This window comes from Odontesthes bonariensis, chromosome 2 (genome assembly GCF_027942865.1).
Source record: "Odontesthes bonariensis isolate fOdoBon6 chromosome 2, fOdoBon6.hap1, whole genome shotgun sequence".
NCBI lineage: Eukaryota > Metazoa > Chordata > Actinopteri > Atheriniformes > Atherinopsidae > Odontesthes > Odontesthes bonariensis.
Window position 1 is genome coordinate 13,580,833 of NC_134507.1, and position 26,153 is coordinate 13,606,985.

Below are 26,153 nucleotides of genomic sequence, written 5' to 3' on the forward strand. Positions count from 1 at the left end.
CTTTATTCTGTGGAGCATTGTCTTGTCTTTTTTTGTTTTTCCTCAGTTGATTTTGCCATCCAATGTTTTTTCTTTCATTTGTCAACTGCATTTGCTATTTCACTTTTGCTTTGTTAACCTCCAATTGTGTTTGCTTTCTGATCTCAGAATCTCTTTTGCTGTTTCCCCTCGGCATGTCATACTCTTAGAAATGAAAGTGCAGTTGCCAGGCCCTGGCCTCAAACTGGCAACCTCTTAACTTTCATGCCAGTGAAGCTAAGCACGAGAGCATGTCTGCCAGTTGATCATTTGGTTCTCAAAGAATGTTAAATCACTGTATGTATGGATAGTTCCTGTCATTGTAAAGAGTGTGGGCAAAGCAGAATGCATACTATCCTATGTATACAGGCAGTGTGACACTAGTAGGGGTTTTCAGGGGGAGGATTTGCTTCGTCCGTGCACGTACACAGGTTTTAGGAGGAGCTTCTCTGTATACAATCCACACAGCTTGCTTAAGTCATATTGTTCTGTGTTATTCTGTTTCCATTGTAAAGTTAATAAGTTATGTCGCACACTACCGCGTTCAAAACACTGTGGGGCTTTTTCAGAGTCTAAAAGAGAGCCTGCAAACACTGAGGCTGTTTTCAGATGATGCAGAGCGGGCTGCCTCTGAATACAAACACAATAAAATTTGTTAGAAAGGATCGAACTAAAGTATGCCTGCTCCACAGATAGCAGCTGCAGGGCTGCATTTCTAATGACTTCCAGCTGTATGTGCAGAAATAGCAGCACAGTAGCTCTTCACACCTTGTTCATTTGCTAAGGTGTAGAACACAAAATGCAATCCCTTTGAATGGTGAAGTGGAATTCAAATCGGATTGATCCACTGCATTGCTGATCATTCAAATTCCTACTGAAAGCACCATGAAATAATACAGTGTAGCAGTCTGTCGTGGTATAGAGAAGGTTGCCTGCTGATCCCGTGTTTGTCCTGCATCCAGAAAACTCCATGTTCTCTGGTTGTGCCTCAATCAACCCACTCATGATCCAAACCCCCAACACTTGGAAGGAGGTTATGTTCATTACTACTATTTTCCTTTTGGTCTTCACTATTTCATGCTCCCCTTATCTGCTTCTCTTTCCACCCATGGTAATTGAGGGTGGCTGTGGGCCAGTAAAAGTCCGGAGTGAGGGGGATAGGAGGGTGGAGAGGAAGAAGGACAGAGACAGAGGAGAAAGAGAGAGCAGCAAGAAAGGGCAGGCTTTCATTCAGCTGAGAAACATGTGCGCTTCTCCCCAAGCCCAGTTTCTGTAAACCAAGGGCTGTGAGCAGTATTGATCCCTGGCTCTCAATGAGAGGATTAATGGGAATTCGCACAAAGGCTTGGACGCTTTCCGGTAACTTTGAACTAAACTTCTGTCATTTTTGTCATTACTGACTTTGAGAGTTTGTTTGGTATTTGTCAGTTTCTTTTTCCATATTGAATGATGCAAGTATGATAAAATATGTATTACATTTCAATATTCGACAGCAAACTTCAAAATGTTGCACTCTGAGAGGGCAGGTTTTGACAATTGAAGTGGACATTTTGGGCTGATTTTAGCATATTTGATTCATTTTTTAAGTGTGCTGTGCATTAGAACGTGGAAACATTGCTAAGATCCAAAACGGTACATGACTTATGTCAGTGCCTGGTTTAGCTTCTTAGAATCCGTAAATCAATTGCAATATGCAGCAGATACAGATTGAAGACATTAACATATCCTAAGTTATCAGTCCCCCGTTTATGCAGTTATTTTCACAAAAATGATTGGAATCATCTGAAGACTTTTCCGCTCTATTTCATTTCCCAAAAGAGGATTTTTTTTTTATCTCTTAAAAGCTGAATGTGTGCTTGCATGATATTGCACCACAGCATTTCATGTGTTGCATTGATACGTTTTTTCCAGATGTAAGAACTGCATGTGCAGCAAGGCCAATGATGTTTGTGACTAGAGAAGAAAATATAAGCACTCATCCGACAATGAACATGTTGGCTGAAAAACTTGACCTCAGCGAGCTGATGTCTTACAAGACGTTATTTAACTGTTTGGATGAGTTGTACAGATTTCTATGAAGAACAACTGATAGGGCTTGGCTCTCCCTTGTTGCTTGAAGAATTTGGCAGCAATAAATCGCCTTGGTCTTGGCAACTGCTGCACATGCTGAACAGCAGTTGTTGTTTCTGGAATGGAACAATTTCCCCCTGCCAAATTTACAGCAGATATGTTTAACTCCAACAGTTCAAGAGGAGTTAAAGTCTGCAGTTGCATAAAAGGGAAATTACAAAGGGAAATTTTTATTTTCTTTTGTTTTTGAGTGCCATAATTAACAAGCTGCGATTCTGTTTTTGTTCAAGATGACACAAGTCAAATTTCAAGTGAAGTCTATATTTGTGTCTAATAGTTCCATTAAAAAAATTTTCGGACTCTGTTGCACACCATGAACAAGTGAAATGTTATATGGGGAAATGTGAGAAATCCTTTGTTCAGCAGCTTCCTGAACAGCATCTCCAGCTGGAACTGAACTGCTACTAAACTAATTCTCACATAAATCTGATTAAATTCAGCAACTTACGACAGGCGTAGTACAGAAAGAATGTCATGTGGAAGTTATTTTCAGAGCATCCCCCATCTTAGTTTTGTTTAAACATGCCAGCATTACAATTCTGCAATACAGTCACCAGAACCAAAAGCTGGAGCGAGAAAGTGTCTGTGCTGCCTCCATAAAATCAGAGACGGCTGGAGCTGAGTTTTAACCTGACACACAAATGCACCTGTTAATTCTGCTATATTTTGTATGCGTTCTATCCCTGTGTATTAAAGCAGCGCACCTGCAATGTTGCATTTTTATTCTTGGATGAGGTCTCATTCCCCCCATCATCGCTACATGTGTTTGGTCACTGTCCACAGCAGGAATTTCACCGTCTGACGGCACAAATCAGTTCCATGTGGCGTGAGCAGAGGGGCATAAATACGCAGTTTGGGGAAAGTCAGTCGAGGGGAAAGTCATCCTCACAGCTGGACGTTGCCAATGAGGGGGTTTTCCAACAAACTCCTCCAGCTCTCCAGTGGGGAAAAATTCTGAAGAAAACGATTTACACAACTATGGCACTTTAACACCCCCTCCGACAGTGTTACTTCCACGCTGAGTTTACATGGTGGAAAAATGCAGTCATGTTGAAGTGTCTGACCTCTCTTTGGCTGCACTGGAATAAAAGCATCTGGGAGGCCAAGGGTTATATCCTGGCCACTGTTTCGGTGACCTACACGTGTCACAACCTTAAGCAGCTGAAAGGTGTATGGTCAACTCTCCCCTATCGAATTCCTTCCACAAGCTGTGCGTTTTATACTGTGCAGCATATCTGTTCCTCATTTACAACCGCTTCCTCTCAGCGATGTCAGCGGTTTCAACTGATGGAAATTACTGAAAAATGATAGAGCCACAAAAACAACATATTTTAGAGAATAGCTTTCTGCTAACAAATAACTCTAAGAAATAATGTGCTCCACAAAAAAAAAGAAGTGCTGTGCTATTTGCAGAACAGGCAGGCAATATCAGCTCTCACTTGCAATTGAAATACTGAAAGAATTACATATAACACATGCCTTAATGTGTGTGAGAGGCCTTGTTTAAGGACCCTGCCTAATAAAATTCTCATTTTCACAATTTGACAGGCAGCACTTAGTAGTGATGTTTTCTTGTGCAGGTGTAGAGTTGGGAGTGCTGGGCAGTCAGGTATAAAAAATAGTTGAAGGGCAAACAACCAATGCACAAGATTTGATGAATGATGTAAATAAGCAGCAGAGCTGGAGGGAGTTTAAGAGTATGAAAGTAAATTAAAAGCTCTTCATCTTATGTACAAATTGTTTAGTTGACATGTTTAAAAAATGTCAGCCTTGACAACCCACCGCTTTCGTACAGCTTTGGTAAAATGGTAGAGCCGATGGCATAACTATTTAAGTGCTTCAGCAGCACACAGCAGGTAAATTACTTCATGTTCTGAGGGGAAGGAAAGTATTACAATTGTACTTATCCACAAGGGAGGAAAAGTGTGGGAGTGAAGCCTTTTCTGGGCGTATTGTATTCCAGCCAAGGGTGGGCAGAAATTTGAGGAAACAGAAACAGCTGATAATCCCACAGGAAAGAGTGAGCGCTGGTTTTAGAGCAGTTGTGTTCGCGGGTTTAGTGAGCTGTTTATTTAGTAAAGCTGAAAGTGCCATGTCAGGATGTGGTGGATGAAACTTGAGAGGAAAATGCTGAAGAGTGCTGAGGAGGTTGAGGCTGAAAAAAAGGGACTGGGAAGATGGAGTGCACCTCCTCAAGGATGGATGGCTGAGTGCTGGGAAAGTATAGGTGCTTTAAGTAATTGAATTAGGGATTTCTGGAGAGTCGCGTAGGATTTGTGGCAGCAGAGAGGAAGAAAGTTAATATGAGCAAACAAGGGCTGATGGGATTTGCACTTGATAGCCCCAGTGAGATTCAGGCATGTCTTAAAATGGGAATTATATATAGACGGAAACAAATTTAACAAATTAAAGGAAAAACTTGAACCCTCGACCCTTACAGTGTGTTCTTTGATACTGTGGGGGGAATTTTGCTGGCATGGATTGAGTCGACATGCCATCTAGCGCAGATCAATACAACGTTGCTCTGAATGGTTACTTTTATCATAGGATGAAACATTTCTGATGGTTAAGATAAGTTAAGATCTAACCATGTATGTTTGAACGTCTAAAAGTAGTCATATAAAGTAATTCTAACTCTAACCAACGTTTATATTCCAACTGCAACCATAAACAGGGGGGAGAGGGTGGAAATAGAAAAGTAAAAGGACTGTAGAGAGGATTGTGCAGGACAAAATTTGAACCAAGCTGGGATTGGCTCCAGCCTGAATAAATTGTCAGGTGTGCTTTGAGACTTCAAGACGGCTTGTACTGCATGTCTAAATTCCTCTGTACTAATGCCAATCTTAGAGAGCGTTCTAATTACTGTACATGTGGTTTTGACCTCAAAGTTATGACTAATAATAAATTATGTGGAGGCAAGAATCACAAAGAAACTATATGTTGCAAATGTGTGTAGTGCGCTTTTCTTTTTTATGCAAAACCAAGCATGTTTTCCCTTTCCCTCCAGGTGCACAGTTGGAAATCTGCACTGCTGCATAATGGGTTACAAAGCAACATCCATGTCTTGTGTCTTAAGATGGCTTTGCTTCATGCTCCTCTATTTCTTTAGTGCAGCTCAAGATGAAGACTTAAGAAGTAAGTTCAAAATGGAGTGCCTGGGTCTTTGTTTTCTCACACTTGTTTGTTTTTTGTACATGAGGTACATCAGGAACAGTTAAATGTTCCTGATTTTAGTCCCCGTGAATGGATTTTAAACAACTGTATGACAAAATGAATTGTTATGTTCTACTAGTAATTGTCTATTTCCTGTCTGCTTCAGGTTGCAGGACTGCACCATGTGATTTAGTCTTTATTCTAGATGGCTCATGGAGTGTTGAAGATGTGAATTTTGAAATAGTAAAGCGGTGGCTTGTCAACATAACAACAAGCTTCAACATTGGACAGAAGTTTACCCAGGTTGGAGTGGTCCAGTACAGTGATGACCCTGTTTTAGAAATACCTCTGGGGAAGTTCTACTCAAACAAAGACCTCATCAAAGTAATGGAGTCTATTGAGTATATGGGAGGAAACACAAGGACAGGGACAGCCATTAAGTTTGCCACAGACAAACTATTTGGGCTCTCTGAGCGAGGCCCAGCAGGCATTTCTAGAATTGCTGTTGTCCTCACAGATGGCAAGTCTCAAGATGAGGTCCTGAAAGCGGCCGAGGCAGCGAGGAAAAAGGGAGTAATTATGTTCGCAATTGGTGTTGGGTCAGAGACAGAGGAGGCAGAGTTGAGGGACATTGCAAACAAGCCATCCTCAACCTATGTCTTCTCTGTTGAGGACTACAAAGGTATTTCCAGGATTATACAGATCATACGACAGAAACTGTGTGAAGGTAAGCAACCACTGATTCCCAGCCTCTTGTCTTTTGTCTCCATTATTCTCTGGTTTTTCACTGTTTTTGTTTCTTGCAGAGACTGTTTGTCCAGTCAGAATTCCTGTAGATTCTCGCGATGAGAAGGGCTTTGACATTCTGTTACATTTAAATTTGGCTAAAAAAGCCAAGAGGACACAAGGGGCTTTTTACGGCACTAAGGCATATGAAGTGACGTCTCGTGTCGACTTGAGTGAAGCGACAAGGTAACCACATATACTTTTCATTTTTCCTCATCTTTTGGTCATAAGTTGACTGCCTTTTCTGTTTGGTCATTCAGGACCCTTTTTCCTGATGGTCTGCCTCCATCGTATGTTTTTGTGGCCACACTGAGGTATAAAGGATCAGTGGCTATAGAGGAGTGGGACCTGTGGAGGATACAGACCCGTGATGGGAAACCACAGATGGCGGTGACTCTTAATGGCCTGGAGCGTACCGTCATGTTCACCACAACCAGCAACTCACCAACTGAAATTCAAACTGTTAAATTTTCACAACAGACCGCTAGGGTGAGTAAAAACCACATTTCTTTGCTATAAAGTGCTAAAAGGGCTATGCAATTTACTTTTCAACACCACTACATCAGAGCCTTTGAAAACAGATGGATGTTGTATGTTCTGAGGTTCTTTAGGAGCTTTGTCAAGTCTGAGACGAAAATCTTTGTGATCAAATCAGGGTTATCTTTGCTTCGGTTTTAGAAATGTCGGACTTTTAGCAAAGAGAGACACTACTGCATTGCATTGTGGGAAATGTAGGATCCATCATTCTTTAAGCACGAGAGACTAAAACATCAGATACGTGCACCTCTGATTTGGGACATTCATATTAAATTTGTTTCTTGTAAGTTATTTTTCTTTGAGTATTCATTAGACACTTCCTTTCAGCCGCTTATAGGATTGTCAAGCAGATCTCTCTGAAACATTTTCTAGTTCATCTAAGCTAACATGCAGAATGCACAGGAAGTGTTCTTTATCAGGGGCGCAAAAGACTCTTAAGACTCATGACATCTCATACAGGTCATGAGAACACACCAGTTATTTATGTACAATACAGCTCCATAGACTTTTCAAAGCCTCTTTAGAGACATTGGACACAGAAATATTTCATGTCCATGCATTATGTATAGCCTTAGTAACTATATCTCAAATTCGTGGCCACAAAATGACATGTTGGACTAAGTCACAGGCTTCCTTACTGACCTGTAATATTGTGTGTTTCCTTTTAGAGGTATGTAGTGGAAAGATGGTCTTTTTATATAGCCACAACCCGCTTGAAAAAACAGCGAGCCGGTTGTCCATTTCATTGTTGGACATTGATATTTCCAAGTTTTTTTTTTATACAAATAGTATACAGACACAGGTAAATCACTGACTTCATCAGGTTGGAGCTGGACAGACTTGGGAGGCCTCCAAGTATAAAAAGTATACTTTGTCACAATGGCTCCATTCTTGAGTCATTTGTTATTGATCTACTGGTACTCATGTCATCTCTCATGCCTTTCCAGCTCCAGTTTTGTCTTTTTTGCCTTTTGTCCATAAATTGTTTGCATTTCAAGTCTCGCATTTCAAGCAGCCATTGGTTAACTATGGTTAACCACACAGCTTAGAATAAAATAGAAATAGAATATATGTGTCAGTCATAGTATTTGTGTATTAATCTATATCGTGGTCACATGTTATTAAAGCTACAGTTTAGTTATCGTGTTCTCAAACCTTATAGACTCACCACTGTCACAAGCAGGGCCCCGTAAGAATTAATGTGGGCATACAAAATATTACTAAATAGGCGTGGGGTCATTTTTGTTTTTGCGGTCCTCAGCCAGCTCTTCCTTTTGATGACAAAGATCTCAGGGGTCATCGTATTGGTGACACTTGGCAGAAATAAGTGACTCAGCATCTAACCAGTGGACCAAAGACCAAAAAGGTTCTCTTATTCTGATCTGAGGGAAAATGTATTTTGTCTTTGAATGTATGACCAGCATTCCTTTAAACACCCTAACTGAGAAGATTGTTAAAATACGTATATATACTATATGTCCAGTTCAGAGTACGGTAATCTCTGATCTCCTCAATTATGCTGTATCAAAAGTTTCTGATATCTGAATCAGAGGGTCTCTTCAGCACGAGTTTACCAGATATCATGGGCTGAAAACATTGGGTGGTAACTGCTTTCTGTTACCTTATTTAAGCGATCCAGGGGTAAGTATAAACATAAGATAAGTTCAACATCTAAATCATGATGTCCATCTGTTTGTTTCTCGTTTGGAGGAGGGTCAAATATTCCAGCTACTGAATTCCTCTTGTTTCCTCCTCTGCATGACATTTACAACAGTGTGTAGGGAGGAATTATTCATGCACTATCAGGTCACCAGAAGGTGCCAATATGTTAATAACTACTTCTCATTCTTTTTCTATAAAAAAAAAGAAGCTGTTCGATGAGAAATGGCACCAGCTGCGGCTGCTGGTCACCGAAGACGACGTTACTCTTTATGTCGATGACCTGGAAATTGAATCATTATCACTGGAGCCCTCTGTTGGCATTTTCATCAATGGAAAAACCCAAGTTGGAAAATATGTCCAAAAGGACACAACAGTGCCAGTAAGTCTCAGCCTCAGCAACCCAAATTTCATTAAATTCATGTTGATTCATTCCCAGATACATGTTTTAAACTGAATCCCACAGTAGCGTGCAGTTTATTGCTGCCTCCTGAGAGACATGTTTAACTTGTGGATATTAAGTCCCTGGCAAAAATTAGCGCCTTCATCCAAAAGACCTTGTTAACGGCGGTTTTATTTGTCTCAACTGGCACAGTTTTTGCATTTGTACTAAATCATAATTGTGCTGTGTTGTAAATTATGATTACCAGGTAAGCAGATCATTTAACACTGAGGCAAATACATCCTTGCAATCACAGTAAAAAAAATTTAACACAAAGATAATTGTATGGAAAGAAAAGCTGCTTTATGCCTAATATGTTATATAGTCAACATGATGCAATACTTTATTATAAACCAATGGTGCAAATTGGCTAGTTCACTCAGGCCCATATGGAAGCTGTTATGTTGGCTTGGCATGTTGCAGTGCCATGAATGTTGGTCTGAGAAAATCAAATGTATCGTTCTTATACTAAAACCTTCACAACAAGTACATGTCAATTGTTCAATAGAACAACACAACAACATTCGTGACTTGCACAACCACATCTTTTCAGCTGTAAATTTATTGACAATTAAAGTGACTTTGTGCGGTTCTATTGGATCGCAGAGTTTCTAGCCATTTCACATTATGAATGTTCTTATGTAAGGATCATTCCTCTAACTGGGAACAGATTTTTGTAACTGAGCCACTAAAAGCATTTCATGACAAACCTTCTCATGCTGAATAACGTTACCAAAAAAACCCCCAAAAACCTTCAAATGCACATATCCTTATCATGTTTAGAACTTTGCTTGCATTTAAACCTAATCAGTTCATGTCATCTGTTACACAGCTATATTGTTTTTACTGAAGGTTGATCTATGCCGCCAGTTGTGCAGTCCTTCTGATGTTCTCATGAGGCAAGAAATAATCTAAATCATGTGTGAGAATCACGTTTTCTGCTCAGATGAGGACTAAAGTGAAACAATCCATGAGATGCTCTGGAGCTATTTGACCACCAGCATCGATAAAGCACCAAATCATGGAAGAATAGTGTAATGTTGTTGCTTCTAAACATTGAGGGAGATCTGGCAAGATATAGCTGCTCAATGCCCAGGGAGGGCACTTATCTTTTCTTTTAGCAGTTATATACAATGCCAATTTCAATTTATTAGGGGCAAAGCACGGATAAACAGCTTAAGGTTGCACAATCAATCCCTTTATTTTTATTTTGCATGCATGTGTCGGAGTCAGACTCTCAAACAGATGTGTTTTGATAGGAATTCTTCATTTGATTTTCCCCTTTAGTTTGAAATTCAGAAACTCCGCATTTACTGTGACCCTGAGCAGAACAACCGAGAGACTGCGTGCGAAATACCTGGAGTTGTAAGTATACGAGTCTACTTGGCTCTGCATCTGTTTCTCTTCATCTTAAAGTAACCACTTTTTCGCCTACTTCTCACCATGTCCAACTACATCAGATTCTCCCCCACATTTCAGCCTTCCGTTAACGCCACACCCTCTTATGCATCAAACAAAATTATGCCTTCTTGATTTATATTCATGTATGCAGGGAACTAAAGCATCTTTGAGTGAAGTTGTAAATGCAGCTGATTAATTTTAAGTCACATCTGTTTACGCATGAAATTGTTTTCAGAAAGTAAATGTGTGTTTTTTTGCCATCTGTTTCTAACTGTGCTTGTGAATCTGTGGCTTGTCATGATGTTGGCTTGAATATTGCTGTAACTGCAAAGTCGGTGCCAAATTACTGCTTTTGATATGAAGCTGCTGAATAGAAATATCAAAAGTGATGAGATGAGAGGCCTGGAATTACAAATGCTTCTGATTATTATTGCTTCTCTCCTCTCTCTGTGCTTTCTAGGTATAATCTCAAAATGTAGTTTCAGTTTGCTTTTAAATGGAGATTCAGATGCTTAAATCCCACATCATTTGATTTAGGAGCCGAAAGGAATATAGAATTCATGTACAGTATATATGACCCGCTACATATAACACAAAGATAAATTTGATAGCTGCACAGTAAAGTTCACTACAGTGTATTCACACTATGTAGACATGCGGTGAAGTAATGCTTGTTCATTACAGTGCTCCAACAGCCCTGATTACACTGAACCAACTCAAGAACCGTGTGTTTGTCCTGCCGGACCTCCTGGACTTCCCGGAATGAAGGTCAGTTTCTCCCTTCTCCCGTTTTTTTTGTAATGTATATTTTAAGTAATTGATTAACAGATGACGACAGCACAAAAATGTACTTACCTAACTTGCATATTAGACAATCATGATTTTTCCTGCTTGGGAAACAGAGCAACGCCTTGTCTGGCTCGTCAGTGCTCAGACAGCTGGTTAATTATTTACTTCAAACCGTGCTGGTCTTGTGGGGCTAAATAAGAGAAAAAGGATTTAATCTTTAACACTGTAAGGTTATGTGTGAACTCTGGAATGAAGACGATAAATGCCTTCCTGTTTCTTATACCAAAGCCTTTGTGAAATGTGTGCTGAATTGCCAAGAGCTGTCTAAATGCTGCAGATAATCATGTGATGAGCTCATGAGGCTTAAAAATAGTTCCAATCCAACTACCGTCATTGAAGCCTGTAAACACAGATTTCTTTGTTTTAGAAGCATTTCTGTCATGGTGCTTCAGTCTCTTCAGAACCACCCCACAATACACCAGGGAAAAACTGAAAAGCATTATGTGACCTTGTTTCACCAGTTAGACAAACTGAGACTTGCTAGTGTACTTACTTGATCTACTTAGAGTTATTATTGTGAGATACTGTTGACGTGTACCAGTAGACTGAGGCAAACCAGACCACTTCCGAAGATAAACACAGGTTGGTATGGAAAATTTCGAAACTAGGAAATAGAACCTACATGTTTGTCTTTGTTGATCCCAGCACACGTGACAGCAGCCCTTCTCATATAAAAACCTTGTGAAACTTCAGAGAGATATTGGCTTGGCAAAAAAAAAAAAAAAGAATTAAAACCTGTTTATGAAACCTACATGGTTTCAAGCATGTTTGTGTTTATAAGGTCACCAGCATGTCTTTACAACAATTACTATTAGATCCAAAATGCTGGGAGCATTCCTGGTATGCAGATGTTCCATATGGTCACACACAGTTAATCTTATATTAGATCAACTAGCTCCCTCAGCATAGTTTAGAGATTAATTAATTCCATCTTGGGGAAAGTCTGTTGTTACCATGGATCTTTTAGATGGATTCCTTTCACAGCCTTGAGACTTCGTGCCAAAAAAGATTTTCGTCACAAACTGATTCATGTCTTTGCTCTTTCTTTAGGGAGAACAAGGAAGCACTGGGTTGCTTGGTCAGCCTGGACCTGCAGGTGCTGATGGTAAGCCTGTGAGTACTATATAGTTCAATATACAAATATACAGCACATAACTGGCAGCAGTGGCATCCACAGCCACCATTTGCATGTAAGAAGACACATTATGCCCATTTTTCTAAAGCTAACACTTTCCTGAGGTCTTAATGACATGTCTTTGACATACTTTGGTCAAAACAGGACCAAGTGGCATTACAGCTGCTCTTTTTGCAGATATTTGCCTTGCAACTCGTCTTAGGGCATGGGATGAGCAACTCAAGCATATAATACTTAGCCAGAGAGCTAATAAAGCACAAAGAGAAAACCAAACTTACACTTCTACCCACTAATTTATTTTTTAATGTAACATAACAACTTGCTGCTGATGAACGTTTGTTGTTAGTAGCTACACAAAAAGCAAGAGCATTTCCTTTTCTGAGATATAGCAAATTCAGCATAATTTGAACTTGAAGGAAGCTGGTTGCCAATCCTCTGGGCTGTGGGTTTTAACTTACCCTTTTGCAGCAAATCTAAACAGATCTCTGAGGAGCACATTTTAAGAACTAGGGGGACAAAAAAAAGTGACAGGTTTATGTTTTTCTTTTCCTTTTTAGAATTTTCAACTTGATGTGACTTCACACACCCAAATATATGGTCTCGAGTACAGAAAAAAGGGGACTTTTCATATTATGTTTTCTTGAATGTATCCATTTGGTCACGCCAGATTCAATTTTTTGACTTCATGTGGTCAGGACTGTTTCAGAGGGTAATTTAAAAAAATGTCCCATATTTTATTAATATTGGCAGCAATGTAGAGATCCACTCTGATGAAAAGCATTACAAAGTATAAAACTAAAACCTCAGAGAAAGAAACCACTCACAGGCTGTAATCGCCCTATGAATGTGCATACAGTTTAGGGGATTTAAAAGTTTAACTAGTTATTTTTGTTTTTCTTTTGTTTTTTATCAATCTGAAGGGTATCCCTGGGATTAGAGGAAATCCAGGGCTGTCAGGTCCACCAGGAATAGAGGTATAGCAATTATCAACCGATCTGCCTCAATGTCTAATTCTATGATCGTCATTAGTGATCATCAAGAGCAGAAAATTTCAAGCCGTTTTTCTTTTTTTTTCCTTTTGTCAGGGGCCACGAGGACCAGACGGGTACAAAGGCGAGCAAGGGAGGCCTGGCATTTCGGTAGGAAGGTCAACAACCACAGTTTGTGGCATAATTGATTTCACAGCACTATGGCAACACTTTCTAAAATATGTAAGTATTTTCTAATACAAGTATGCTCTTTCAGGGAGAGAGGGGTATACCTGGATTACCAGGACTGACCGGGAAACCAGGAGAGAAGGTGCTGATGTTGATTGCTTAACAACTTAATTTCTACTCATTTATATGTAGTCTCTTTGCGGCTCAGCAACATTCATCTAGAATTCAACTTGTGCATTTCTGAAGGCCCTAGCCGGCAAAAGCTGTAAGACACTGATATCTGTAGAAAAAACACAAGTGATAGTTCAAAAGTACAAAAACACATTTAACTGTCAAGATTTTTTTTATGAGATCAAAAGTAGGATGGCCAGGAAGTCCCTGCTAGACACATCATCTTCAGATTTGAACATGGTTACATCAATCACACTAGAAAGCATATGTTATGAATATAAAGCCAGATCTCTTGGGAGAGCAAAAATTACAGCCTCTTCACTGGGGGACAGGAGCTCTTTGCTGCAAGACCACAAGGGTCATCAGAGACCATTTCAGTGTGTTCATATTTCCTGACTTCTACGCTTCCTCTTCCGTAGAGACCTACAAGAGTTGCACTTTTTTTCCCCCACTATTTTTAGACAACCATAAAGGAACACCCTTTCTTATTTAGTTTTGTCTCTTTTGTTCCTCACAGCACCCCATTCATAGGAATTTTGTCATACAGGGAGGCAAGTTACAGATTTGAAGACATGCAGAGTAGATAAATGTTTGGGTCAATTAATATCGTGACTCAAAGCGACCTATTAGATTTTTGTTCAGTCATGGCTGCACTGCAAGCTGGTCTACACCATATAACAGTAGAGTAGAATAGGTAGGCAAAAATATATAAACTGCAAAGGCGAATTCTTATGTGAAAAGAAATGTGACGCTGATGCTGCCTCAACTGCTCCAAGTGTTATTGGAGTAAACCTGTTTGATTGATTGATTGATTGATTTAAGGAAGGCTTGGAATAGTAGTATCTAAGGGTTTAATTCACAGTAGAACATAAGTATAAGTCTGTATCATCTACATCTCACACATAGTTAATTTTGGTAGTCAAACAATCCAAAAGAGCTTACATGCGGTCTTCCCAGAGCACTTCTGAGTACTCTGGCTTACTCCCACTAAAAATTAGCACAATGTGGGCCTGTGCTATGTAAGATTAGATGGATTTATCTTTTTTTTTTTTTTTTAATAATTTGCCAATAGGGAATATCTGACAAATTGATTAGGAAGGAGAATCAACATTGGAATCTGAATTGCAAAGATACAAAAAATACCCAACCATACTCTTGAGTTTGTCACCGTCTATGTTGTTCCCATATTGTCCATATTTTTAGATCCCCCAGGGGTGTAGTCTCACTTTCTTGGGATAGAATTTAGAGGATGAAAATATGAGATGTTTGCCAAATTAAGCTAAATCAAGCATATTATGTTGGTGTAATTACAGAATGTGATACTTTCTCATGACCAAATCAATTTATCACCTTTGAATAAACAATTTGTCGGCATCCAGCCTAAAATGTTGATCCCCATTGTTCATTAACACAGTAGCTACAATGGTAGCATTCATCTAGACAGAAATCAATAAAAAACGCAGTCCATCTGATAAAGAGTCCTGTAACTAAAAGCTCCTCATAACCTTTTCTTTCTGAAAGCAGGTTGTTCTGTATGTTAGAGTTGTGTTATTCTATAAATTGTTGCTTGTCCTACCTGCGATTCTGTAAATCTTTTTTTTTTATGTTCAATGTGGTCGTTCATCAATCAAATAGGCCATTGTGTCCCCCAACTTGTTTTAGATCAACCAAAATACCAGAGTGCTGCCATAAAACACGTTGCAACCTGAAGTTTCAGTTCAACAAGATTATTTGACTCACTGTTTACATCCCTAATGTCAAACACTGGCTGAAAATTTGTGACTGTGTGCAGACTTACAATGAGTCCCTCCTGATCAGACTGACAAAGAGCTGTCAAACTGACCTCGATTAATCACTGCTTGAATGTTGAAATGAGCCAAGCAAGCTTAGAGGATGGAAAGCAGGACCTATCTTTGGAATGCATTCAGTGATTATGTGGAATCTTTGGGCTTTTTTCAGGGTTCGATGGGACCACCTGGAATAACAGGGTTACTGGGGAAAGTCGGTGAAGTGGTAAGCATGCACACAACATCCTAACGGCTAAAAAAAACAGCTCAATTGTTCAACATGACATACAATACAACAACTGTAACTGGATGGTGTGAATCTTCTAGGGAGAAAAAGGAAGCATGGGACCTCCTGGACCACCTGGCTTTCCAGGAGAGCCTGTACGTTCACAACAAGTCAGAATTAATCCGGAGCTTGTGTGTCTTTAATATTGTATATGAAATTATTTCTTGTAATTTCAGGGTGCACTTGGGAGAGATGGAAAGGATGGAATTCCAGGGATAACTGGTCAAAAGGTCTGCTTATTTTGAGTGTGTTACATGTTACATAGCTCAGTCAGGCATTAGGGGAATAAAAGAGGCATGAAGTTGGATAAGTGCTCACATTCTTAGAAGAATTAACTGTTCCCAAAAGTGCGCTGTTGATGTTTAGCAGCCATGGAAATTGAATCACAAAGTGTCTCTCTTTGGTGTTTCCCTTGTCTTTTTCCAGCCCCCGCATGACAACTACTGTGAACATCAGAGTTGTTCCTTAACATTTTAAAAGTTGTCTATTTGATTAATTCAACATGACAGGTAGAATCAGTGGCAGAGGGGTGTAGGAGTCAATTTACAGAGTGTATGACTTGAATTTAAAATAGATATGTCCATGCTTTTTCAATACATTAAGGGTGAAGCTGGAGTCAGAGGTATTCCTGGTACTGATGGAAGGCAAGGCCACCCTGTAAGTTTTTAACATGCACATTATACATGTTTGTCATTTTGTAGATTGCTTTAACTTATACTATTGTCTTACAACTTTTCTTTGAACTCATAGACATTGAAGATTTTATTTTCAAATTGTGCATAATGAAAAATATGAATTACACGGTCATATGGTTTAAACATCAACTAAACTGATCGCTATACTAACTTTTACAAAATAGTGGACATGAAGCAATAGTCTCAGTAAGAGAGTAGTAAAATGGGCAAACATAGTTATGGACTTTATGGATCATAAAGAGTTGCATGCATAAAAATTTTATTGTATTAAGGCTGTACTGTGTTAACTGTCAGCAGTGCAGAGACTACCCCTGACAGATAGTAAATTAGGGGTATTTCCCTTGTAGTTCATCTTAGGATAACCCTGTTATGTAATAAGCAAGCTCAGGCTATAATCTAAGGCAGAGAAAGTAACGCGTCGAGGGAATGCTGTGGTGCTCTGGCAAATCTGTTTTAGGAGGAAAATGTTTCAACTGGGCAGCCATCCCACTGATCATAATTTTGTTTGTGATGGGTCTACAAAAGATGAGTCAGTCATTCCAGAAGGCTGGAGGCCATTTTCCCCCCACCAGAGCAAGAGTTAGCCATGTATCCAAGGAGACAGGAGTAGTGCTGTACTTCCTCAAGTTAAAATGAGATGCAGTGCTTCACTGTAGGTCCCCTGTTTGAGGACGTTTTGCACACATCGTGACCCCATATGTGACTGGAATTTAAATACTGTCTGTCTACCTTGCTCGTTTTCTATTCACACACTACTCAAATCTGTGCAACAACGAAGCACCCACAAGTGTTTATCTCACGAAAAAAGTAGCTGAAAGAGAAAACTAAAGAGACTTTCCAGTGAGGTCTTGAAACTGAATCAACATTTAGGGCATTAAATTACCTCTATATAATCAGTTCATACATGTTGGTATTTCAGTATCCTTGTTTTGATGGACCATGAATATGTAATCACAGTTCACGACTGTACAATGTTAGTGAAGCTCAGAACCATCAAACTGTCCATATTAAGCTACCGGTTTGTACATTTAGAAGAGGTTGTCTACTTGAAAAGGCTTACATGCTTTCATATGAAACCTTTTTTATGGGGTGTGAGGTTGTTTTCTTTTTCAAAATGAAGACGATTTAAAAAAAAAAAAAAAAAGACACATATTGGCCTATTTCTAAAACAAAATGAAAAAAAGGTTTTATAATAGCACAATCCTATCTGAATAGCAAATTATGAAACAGTGCATTATGTTTGAGCAGAACAAATCGTCCAACTGAAACAGTCGTGTAGGTCGTTTGTTGATACCCTTCATAACTGCATCCAGTTAAGTACCACCCTTACAAGTGCCAGAAGGGAAATGCAGCTCATATGTGCGTTTCCACATCAGAGCAGATGTCATTCTTATGACTTTCATTTAAGAAGCCACAAAGCCCTCATAAGGAGAAAGAAGGGGGGAGTGGACGGAGCAGCTCAGTGCTTTCAACCATACGTTCCATTAATAACATGACAGCGCTTCACTAAAACACTTTTGTTGCTTACATGTTGGGTTTTTGCAAAAAACGATACTTGATAAGGCTTAGAAACCTATGATGGTTTGGTCTAGAATACATTCCATTTCAACCCAGCTGTCACCCTCACGCCATCATGCAACTTACCTTGGTTACATGTAATCATAGCAAGTTACAATTCAATTTTATGGTTGTCTTTAGACAATTACATCACTCGGTTAGAGTTGAAAATAAAAACTACCTCTTAAGGTTAGAAGAGGGTTAGGATTAGGGTTAGGACCAGCTGTGTCATGTGACATGAGGCTGTTTTGGTACAAACGTTACACAACAGTACTGACAACAGTCATTTTGTATTTCTTTTATTCTATGATCAATCATTCTTTAAAGGACAAAAAATACAAAATTAGTAGCTTGTGAGTATCAAAGCAAATATCTTTTTTCACAGGATGTCCTATATCAGATGAAGCAAAGATGTCACTACCCAGTGTGAGTTGCAGCCAGATGTGACTTCTGCATTAAATACTTAGGCTGCGTGCTCACGACAATGGTAACGACAGATAAACATAGAACATTTCGACAGATGTGCCTATCTTGCACACGGCGACGGCGTTTTTAGGAGTTCAAAACGGAGAAAACACAAACGCCCCCCAGAGTGGAGATCTTGAAAACTTTCCAACCTCTCGTCGCCGTAGGAACAGTTCAAAACGCAGAAGTGCGTTTTTTGCACACGTATCTGGAAGTAGCCTACTGACGTTCTACCGCCAACCAAATTTGACGCGGAGGAAGTAGCCACAAAACAGGCATTTGGTATTGTTGCTACTGCCACCTACGTCCGGGGCGTGCATACTACAACGGCAAACTGCGAGTTTTATGAGTTTTAAACGTTTTCCCTGTTCCCATGGATAGACAGCTATCCACCCCCAAGACGCTCGTGAGAACGCAGATAAATTGTGGAGGAAAAAAACGGACATCTGCGTTTATGCTTCAGAGTGTTGTCGTGGGCACGTAGCCTCAGATGTCAAGTCTCATACACACCATAACAAAATGATGCCTAATTTTAACAAAGACGTGCTTGTAGACAACCAGCAATGCATTCATTTCGATTGGAATTCTTATAATCTCTGAGAGGTGTGCAAATCTTTTTTTCAATTCTACTTCAAAGTTTGCTCCAAGAGCGTTAAGATCTTTTGGTGGATTTCAGAGCAACCCTGCTGTATGCCAGAATGTTGGATAAAAAAATGAGCAAACAGGCAAACAAACTAATAGCTTGACAGTAATACTGTTGTCTATGATTTGGACAAACTGTCAAGTAGAAGACTTCAGAGTCATATTTAGCAAACATTGGCATTGACACAATGGGTAGCAGTGTATGAGAGCATGCAAAGTGGTTCATTTAAAGTCCTTCACAAAAGTGACTTCGTATCAAGAAGACTGACCTAACTTGCTTTTCTTTTGTATTATTAGCCTCATTTTGTTGTGGTCATTTCACACGCATTATCCATGACAAGTGAAACAAACACACGTCGGAAGGAGACGCAGTCCTCCTCCTTACCCCTTTTCACGCCATCATCAAAGCACTTGCTCATGCGCTATTCATTTTGAGCAGTGACATGTATTAACAATGGCAATAAGAGAAGTACAGCTTTTGTGCAAAATGGTTTACAGTCTAGTCAAATTGTCTGCTGCGCAAAAGTCTTGACCTCGCCTGGCTCGGATTGCAACCTTCAAGAGGCTAGACCTGTACTGCAGAGGGACAGTTGGTTCTTAATCTTGTCCTTCTTTAGACGTCCATAAAAAGCTAAATTTGTGTTCTCAATGACGAAAATATCATCCTTTCATCATGGCAAGACTACTGACTAAACTTCCCACAAAAAAGCTAAAGAACACACTCGGTATGTTTCCATATACAGTTGAATCAATTTAGAGCTATAACTTGCCCAGTATGAGAACGTAGGGGGGAGAATCAACTTCTGTGCACCAGCTTCTTCAGTCAAAGCCCGGGACTGGAACTGTGAACCACAGGGCCTGGACTGGTTGTGGTCCAATTGAATTTATATATAAGACAGATAAACAATATTATCCGTGGGCTTTAGTTCAGCATTAAAAAATTTGTATTTTGAAAGTCTAGTTTAGTCAGACCCGCAGAGTTATTCCACTTTTTTACACATGTAAACATATCGAGTGACGAAGGGAAAAACACAAAGATATGGCCTGTTTAAACTGAATTTCACTAGACAGAAACATGCAATGGTGATAAAGTATCTTATCTGATCTTATTTTGGCAGGTCAAAACATATTTTATTGAAACAAACAATTAAATGTACGATGTTCTTGCGAAATATGGTAAAATCTGTTTCATTACTCCCAGGGTATGCCTGGATTAACAGGAATTGCAGGCCTGAGTGGACAAAAGGTAATAAGTTCCTGATGTGTCAGTCTAAAATAAACTTAACAATAGTTTAGCAACATTCATTTTGATTCTGTTTGACTAATATGATTCCTATTCAAGGGGGAAGCTGGGGAGCCGGGATCACGGGGCTTCAAAGGATCAACTGGACCACCTGTGAGCTCATAGCAGTTGGACTATTTGTAACTAGATCCAGTGCTCATCAAAGACATTTAATTCCATCAAAAAAGAGTGCCTAAACAATTTTCTCACTCTTTTGCAGGGTGAAATGGGTTTGACTGGTGGACCTGGTTTAAAAGGAACAACTGGACCCAAGGTAATCAATTATGAAAGTAATAGTCGAGCTTCTTCAAAATATTAGTCTAGCTACAAAAACCTAACAGCAATAGAGACTGACTTTGACCAACAGACAGTGAGAAGATTGAACAGATTTTTAAAAAAGGATAAACTAAATGTAATGAGAGGTTATCTACCTTTACACCTTTGAGGATGTAAAGACTTTAATTGTGATAATGCACCCCAGAAGAGTCAGCAACTACAGATAAATCTTCACGGGCTAGCATTAGCAACAAGTGAGCTGCAAGACAGCGCCGTGTTTTAATTTGAACTGACTTCAAATAAAGTGTAGCACATCTGCCTACAAGTACAGAGCAACAAAGTTCTGTGTGGCTTTGCATTCCCAAGCTCCTAATGTTGCCAAGTCTATACAAAAAGTGCAAAATGCCCAAAGTTTGGGTATATTTGAAGCTTTCTAGGCACGGAACAGACTTGAAAAAAAGAAAAAAGGGGTAAATTTGCTTGGTTCAGCAGTATTATATGTTTCGTTTGGTCACTGTTTTGCTAAAATAGACGAGCAAGTAAAGATGTCTTGGCAACAAAAGTGGAGCTAAATTAAACAATGATCCCGCTTTACTGCTTTCGCCAGCGGAATTTTAGTGGAAATGTAAGTAGTCTTGAGTTTTTTTGCTCTGGACACTGTGTCCTAATCCTTTTTCATTAGCCGGTCTGCTTTTAAAAAGCTGTCGTGTATCGTAAATGGCACACATATCTAACCTAGTTTTTTAACAAGGAGATAATTCTTAGATTTTATTGTTGAGTTGAGTGCAGTTACTGAGGCTTGTTCAACTGGAAAAGAAAGCATTCGACAAGACACGATAAACTTCAAGCTTCGAAATCCCTGAGTCTCATGAAAGCATCACATGCATCAGTGAAAAAGAATAATGATAAGGTGAAAATGCCAGTTGTATTCTAGTTTATAGAAGGATATGACATGTATCTTATTGAATTCATTGAATATTATCTGCAAGATAAAATGTTTGATTTCTTAACCAAGGGGAATAAGGGTGAAAGTGGAAGTCCAGGGATAAAAGGAACACCAGGACTTCCGGTATGTTTCTATTTATATATCTTATGTATGTGGCTTTGTCTCTGAATCGATGATTAAAAAAGTAATACATTTGCTTATTATTAATCAGAAGTGTCGCATTCCACAGTGTGTAAACAGATTTTTTTCCTTGTTTGTGGTGGTTTTACTGAACACATTTAAAGGGGAGTTCAGGGGAACCAGGAAGAGCAGGTCAGCCAGGGCACCCGGGCATGCCAGGCCTGAAAGGAAGCAAGGTATTTCTAACTATTTTTACTGTTGTCACAATGGCATCTCTTGAACTTTTGTCCGTTATAATATTCAAATTTGTATTTGCTTACTTTAAGGATTAACCCACCTGATCAAGTATTGAAATGCCACAAAATATATCATACAAATAACTAATAAAATGATGATCTGTGTCTTTACTGTCTTCAGGGACAAAGAGGAAATCCAGGTGAAAGAGGAGAGATGGTAAGATTCCCAATTAAATGATAGGGTTGAGAGCACAACATAAATGGAGCATCGCGTTAGTTCTGGCAGACCACGTAGTCAACGCGCCCTTTGCCTACTGGCTGACGCCGACCCAACCCTTATGGCCAGCTGCGCTCAATGGGTAATCAACTGATGCTCGCAATTGGATGCTAGCATTTGGGGCACTTCATTTAAACTTGGTTTGCTGTCACTGCTTTTTTTTGCTCTCTGCTTGCACCCACCACCTCCCCTGCTCCACCGACTCTCATTGCCAAACAATGTCATACTGTTGTTCATTGTTGCTTGCTCTGTTCTAGGGGGTTTGTTGCCTTTACAGCAAATGGAAGGCACTCCACCTGAGGATGCTGCTGTTCCCTGTCTTGGCTTCCATGGAGCTCATGGGAAAGTCGGGAACTTCCTCCGAACAGAGCCATACCGCCAAACATAAATTGTATGCATTCAGAATAAGCTTCTGAAATTCATCTCTGTTCTCGTCTCGTTTTGACGAGAGTGGGTCTGACAGAACTGTCATTGGTGGAACTTCAGTTCATCAGTGACATGAGCTTCAAATTTAAGATTTTCAACACTTCATTTACTTCGTTGCTCTCAGGCTTAAACCTAGCTACTCCATATATCATCTTTTTTTTTTCATAAACCAATAAAACTGGCCACACTTTGCATCTGCCTGTGGTTCCATAAATGACAACCCAATGAAACGTATGACAAGAAGCGTTTGATTTAATCTCATTACTCCGTCGAATCCTCAAGCTGCCTACAAAACCTCTTAGCTTCCCCTGACCTTCATCTTGGAGCTACTTAACAAACTTCACTAGTATTTTCCTTTTCCTGTCTCTCTTGCCCCTCTTCCAATTGTTGCCGGCTGAAATGCATTTATATTTTCTAAGGAGAGTATAGGTGGTCAGTGACGAAATCACAGAATTAAACTTTTGTTGCATTTTTGAAAGCTTACAAATGGGGTTTGTATAATAACCACTTTAAAACTCATTCCACTAAACTACACATTACATGTCATGCTTTTAAAGGTGCTATCATTTAAAGTACCACTATGCAATCCATATGCAGCGTTGACTGGAGTCTGAAACCCTTATTTCACCTGCTTTTATAGCGGTAACCTAATGATTTCCTCAACAGGGTATTAAAGGTGAACAAGGAGAGCATGGTCGGCCAGGGGTTCAGGTGAGTTTCTTTTGATCGACTCTCTAATATGATGATGGATCAACACACGCACTTATGGACAAAACTTCTATACATCCACAAAACTGAAATGAATAAATCTTGAAATAAAAATTGTTAATTGTCTGTTTGAAATGAAAGCCGTGTTCTACCAACATTTAAGTCGGCTTGGGCAGTATAATTACTATAAAACATAATATATTTCAGCTTCATCAGAGTGGACCAATAAAGCCTGGGTAACATATTCATGAGGTACTCTGTTGAAAGGAGAGAAATTAGTCTTTCAAATAAAACTTTCAAGCAGTGAGGTATTGAGTCAAGGTTGTTTCCCTGCATTTCTTGGTACATCAATAATATATCAGTTATTTAAATTCTTTTGGATTTTTAAAAATTACTTCTGCATAAACTTAACTTACTTCTCACAAAATTTGATTAAGTTTAGATTTCTGTCAGATAATAAGATATTTTGAAGATTATCAACCTTTCTGAGCATTCTCTAATGTTGTCTTTGATTATTTATCCTTATTTTGATTGATAGGGGTCGTCTGGTCCAAATGGATTGAAAGGAGAGGTATGTAAAACCCCATTAAGTGATTGGTTCACATTCATGCAATCTGTATGAGTGTTTGTATTTCTAACACGAGGGTGTTCTTGCCAGAAAGGGACAGCAGGGGATCCGGGGCAGAGAGGGCTGGAAGGTCAAGTGGGGCGGCCTGGACAGTCAGGTCGGTCAGGCCCACCTGGCCCCCAAGGGCTACAGGGAGACTCTGGCCCTCCTGGCCCACCTGGACCGGAAGGAAGATCTGTATGTGTGACACACTTTTTGCCAACGAAAGCTTTTTATCAAGATGTTGTGCTACAGAGTGACGACCAATCACGCTGTATCGTTTTGTCTTAAAGGTGAACGAAATGTCCGAGAGTCACATTCGGCAAATCTGCAGAGACATACTACAGAGTGAGTAGCATTTCAAACTGACTGATGAGCTGTTTTTTTTTTTTTTGCACAATTGCACTCTGAAATCTTTTCACTGTTAATGCTCCTAGCTGAGCTGCCTTTGTTGTTGCTGAGCAACCAGCAGAGTAGCTGTACCAGATGCCAAAGCCGGCCTGGATCTCCTGGTCCACCGGGTCCAACCGGGCCCCAGGGAATCCGAGGTCTTCCCGGACTTAGTGGTTCCTGGGGTCAGCCAGGCCACCCTGGTCGGCCAGGGCATCCTGGCGTTAATGGACTCAAAGGTGAAAGCAGCATCAGATCAGCAGTGTTTCATTCCAACTGCTTTTCAGGATTGCTCTAACAAGGAAACGTGTGTTTGCAGGAGAACCAGGTAGCACAGGTGAGAAGGGGAGCCCTGGTCGAGTCACGATTGGAGCTCAAGGGCCACCCGGACCCCCAGGTGAACAACATGACTAATTAATCAATATCCCAAATTATTTTTATTTGCAGAATCACATCGAAGCTATTTCTCTGCAACACTTAAATTTTGAACATTTGAGTCCTGTGTGCCATTGTTCTGAGCCGATCATTCTTACTACTGTTACGTCCACAGGTCCTATGGGTCCCCAGGGGTACAGCAAACCAGGCCCTCCAGGTAAGCCTGGACCACCTGGCCTAAATGGAGCAGAGGGTAAAAGTGGTCATCCTGGTGTTCCTGGCCAGCCTGGTGTATGTGACCCATCCCTCTGCTATGGTAGTATGATGAGGAGGGATCCCTACAGCAAAGGCCCAAACTATTGACGTAGTACAGCATCACTGCAGGCACCAGTCCAAAGCTGATGCGGAACAAACAGCCATTCTCAGGAAGATCTCATCTTTACAGTTTTTCTCTGTCACGGAAACTCAGCATACCTCTTCTGACACTTTTTTTTATGTGATTTCAGTCAGCATTTTAGTTTCTCTTATGGTGTTTTGTAAGATTATTCATGCTCATCTGAGCACCTTGAACTGTTGTTGTGAGTGTGGCTGGTACACTTTCCCACATTGCCCCCTGGTGTTTCTTTACTGCACGTTGCGCTCTTCATTTTCACTGATCAGTCAGTGGGTGCTACCACAGTATCTTTTATTTGAAAAACAAAACAAAGCAAAAAAAAAAAAAAAAACGTACATAAATGACAAGTTAGCTCTTTTTTTTTTTTTTTAACCAAAAATGATCTTTGAAAATGGTATGTTTCATCATAAACCTGTGAGTTGGATTTCCTCGTGCTGAATATGAGCTCCTGTAAGCCTGTGTTCCTAAAGCTCTTAGTTTTCACCGCTGAGCATGAAATATTTTTATTGTCTATTGCCTGAGATAAATTAATGCTTATCGTCGAACTACATTCAATCAAACGTCTTTTTCTTTTTATATGTATGTATATATATTTAGGATGTAAAATGTTTGAATTTTCATCGTGTATGAATCTGCTGACATTTTATGTCATTTACGTTCCACAGGCTTACTTTTTTATTACTGTAGCAGGTATTTTATTGTTATTTATAAAAGAGTCAAAACTGTGTATTTCAGCAGTGACAGGTCTTAAACAGCTTTTGTAATGTTATTATTTTGTGACTTTTGTATGATTTGTTTTCCCGTTTTTTTTTTTAAAACTAGAATTAAAATATCTTATTGATTTGTGACCTTAGTTTGTTTTTCACTTACTTTCCCGGAGTTGCGCTTGGAAGTTGGAGGCTTAACTCCCATTACTCAACTGTGTCCGAGGAAACTGCGTCTGAGCTGCACTGTCATAGTTTCTATTTATACTTGTGCGTTTGAAAGGATACACGGCGGGGGTATACGCGGCCCTTAAGTGTGACTGCTGTGGAAGAAAAGAAAAGAAAAGCAAACGCTCATCACCTGGCTCTTTCGACGAGGACGCCCCTTTAGGAAACTTGGATGAGTGCAGCTCCAGTTTTTTTTTTTTTTTTTTTTTTTTTAAGTGCAGCTCCAGTTAAAGACCCTCCTCTGTAGGCGGTGCGTGTAATTATCAGGAGGAGGGACTTAAATAACAATGCAAGTGTGTAGACTGTACGCTAGA

The 26,153-nt window shown here is 39.8% G+C and overlaps 1 protein-coding gene across 3 annotated transcripts; it reads left to right on the forward strand.

Moving 5' to 3' along the window:
* Positions 1-1,244: 1,244 nt before the first annotated feature.
* On the forward strand, positions 1,245-25,755 carry col21a1 (collagen, type XXI, alpha 1). Of its 3 annotated transcripts, none has more exons than XM_075478028.1 (29): positions 1,245-1,377; positions 5,156-5,283; positions 5,468-6,028; positions 6,108-6,273; positions 6,348-6,576; positions 8,492-8,665; positions 10,013-10,090; positions 10,811-10,894; positions 12,026-12,088; positions 13,031-13,084; positions 13,196-13,249; positions 13,356-13,409; positions 15,398-15,451; positions 15,553-15,606; positions 15,688-15,741; positions 16,115-16,168; positions 20,072-20,116; positions 20,213-20,266; positions 20,373-20,426; positions 21,444-21,497; positions 21,659-21,730; positions 21,912-21,947; positions 23,100-23,144; positions 23,680-23,712; positions 23,800-23,946; positions 24,042-24,096; positions 24,186-24,377; positions 24,458-24,535; positions 24,689-25,755. In XM_075478028.1, the coding sequence occupies exons 2-29, from the start codon at positions 5,187-5,189 to the stop codon at positions 24,874-24,876; spliced, it is 2,883 nt and encodes a 960-aa protein (XP_075334143.1). In that variant the 5' UTR covers positions 1,245-1,377; positions 5,156-5,186; the 3' UTR covers positions 24,877-25,755. The 3 variants fall into 3 exon arrangements, 2 of the variants coding, with proteins under 2 accessions (XP_075334143.1, XP_075334152.1); XM_075478037.1 differs by having other exon boundaries at positions 8,495-8,665; XR_012770612.1 differs by lacking the exons at positions 24,458-24,535; positions 24,689-25,755 and having other exon boundaries at positions 23,804-23,946; positions 24,186-24,217.
* Positions 25,756-26,153: the final 398 nt, after the last annotated feature.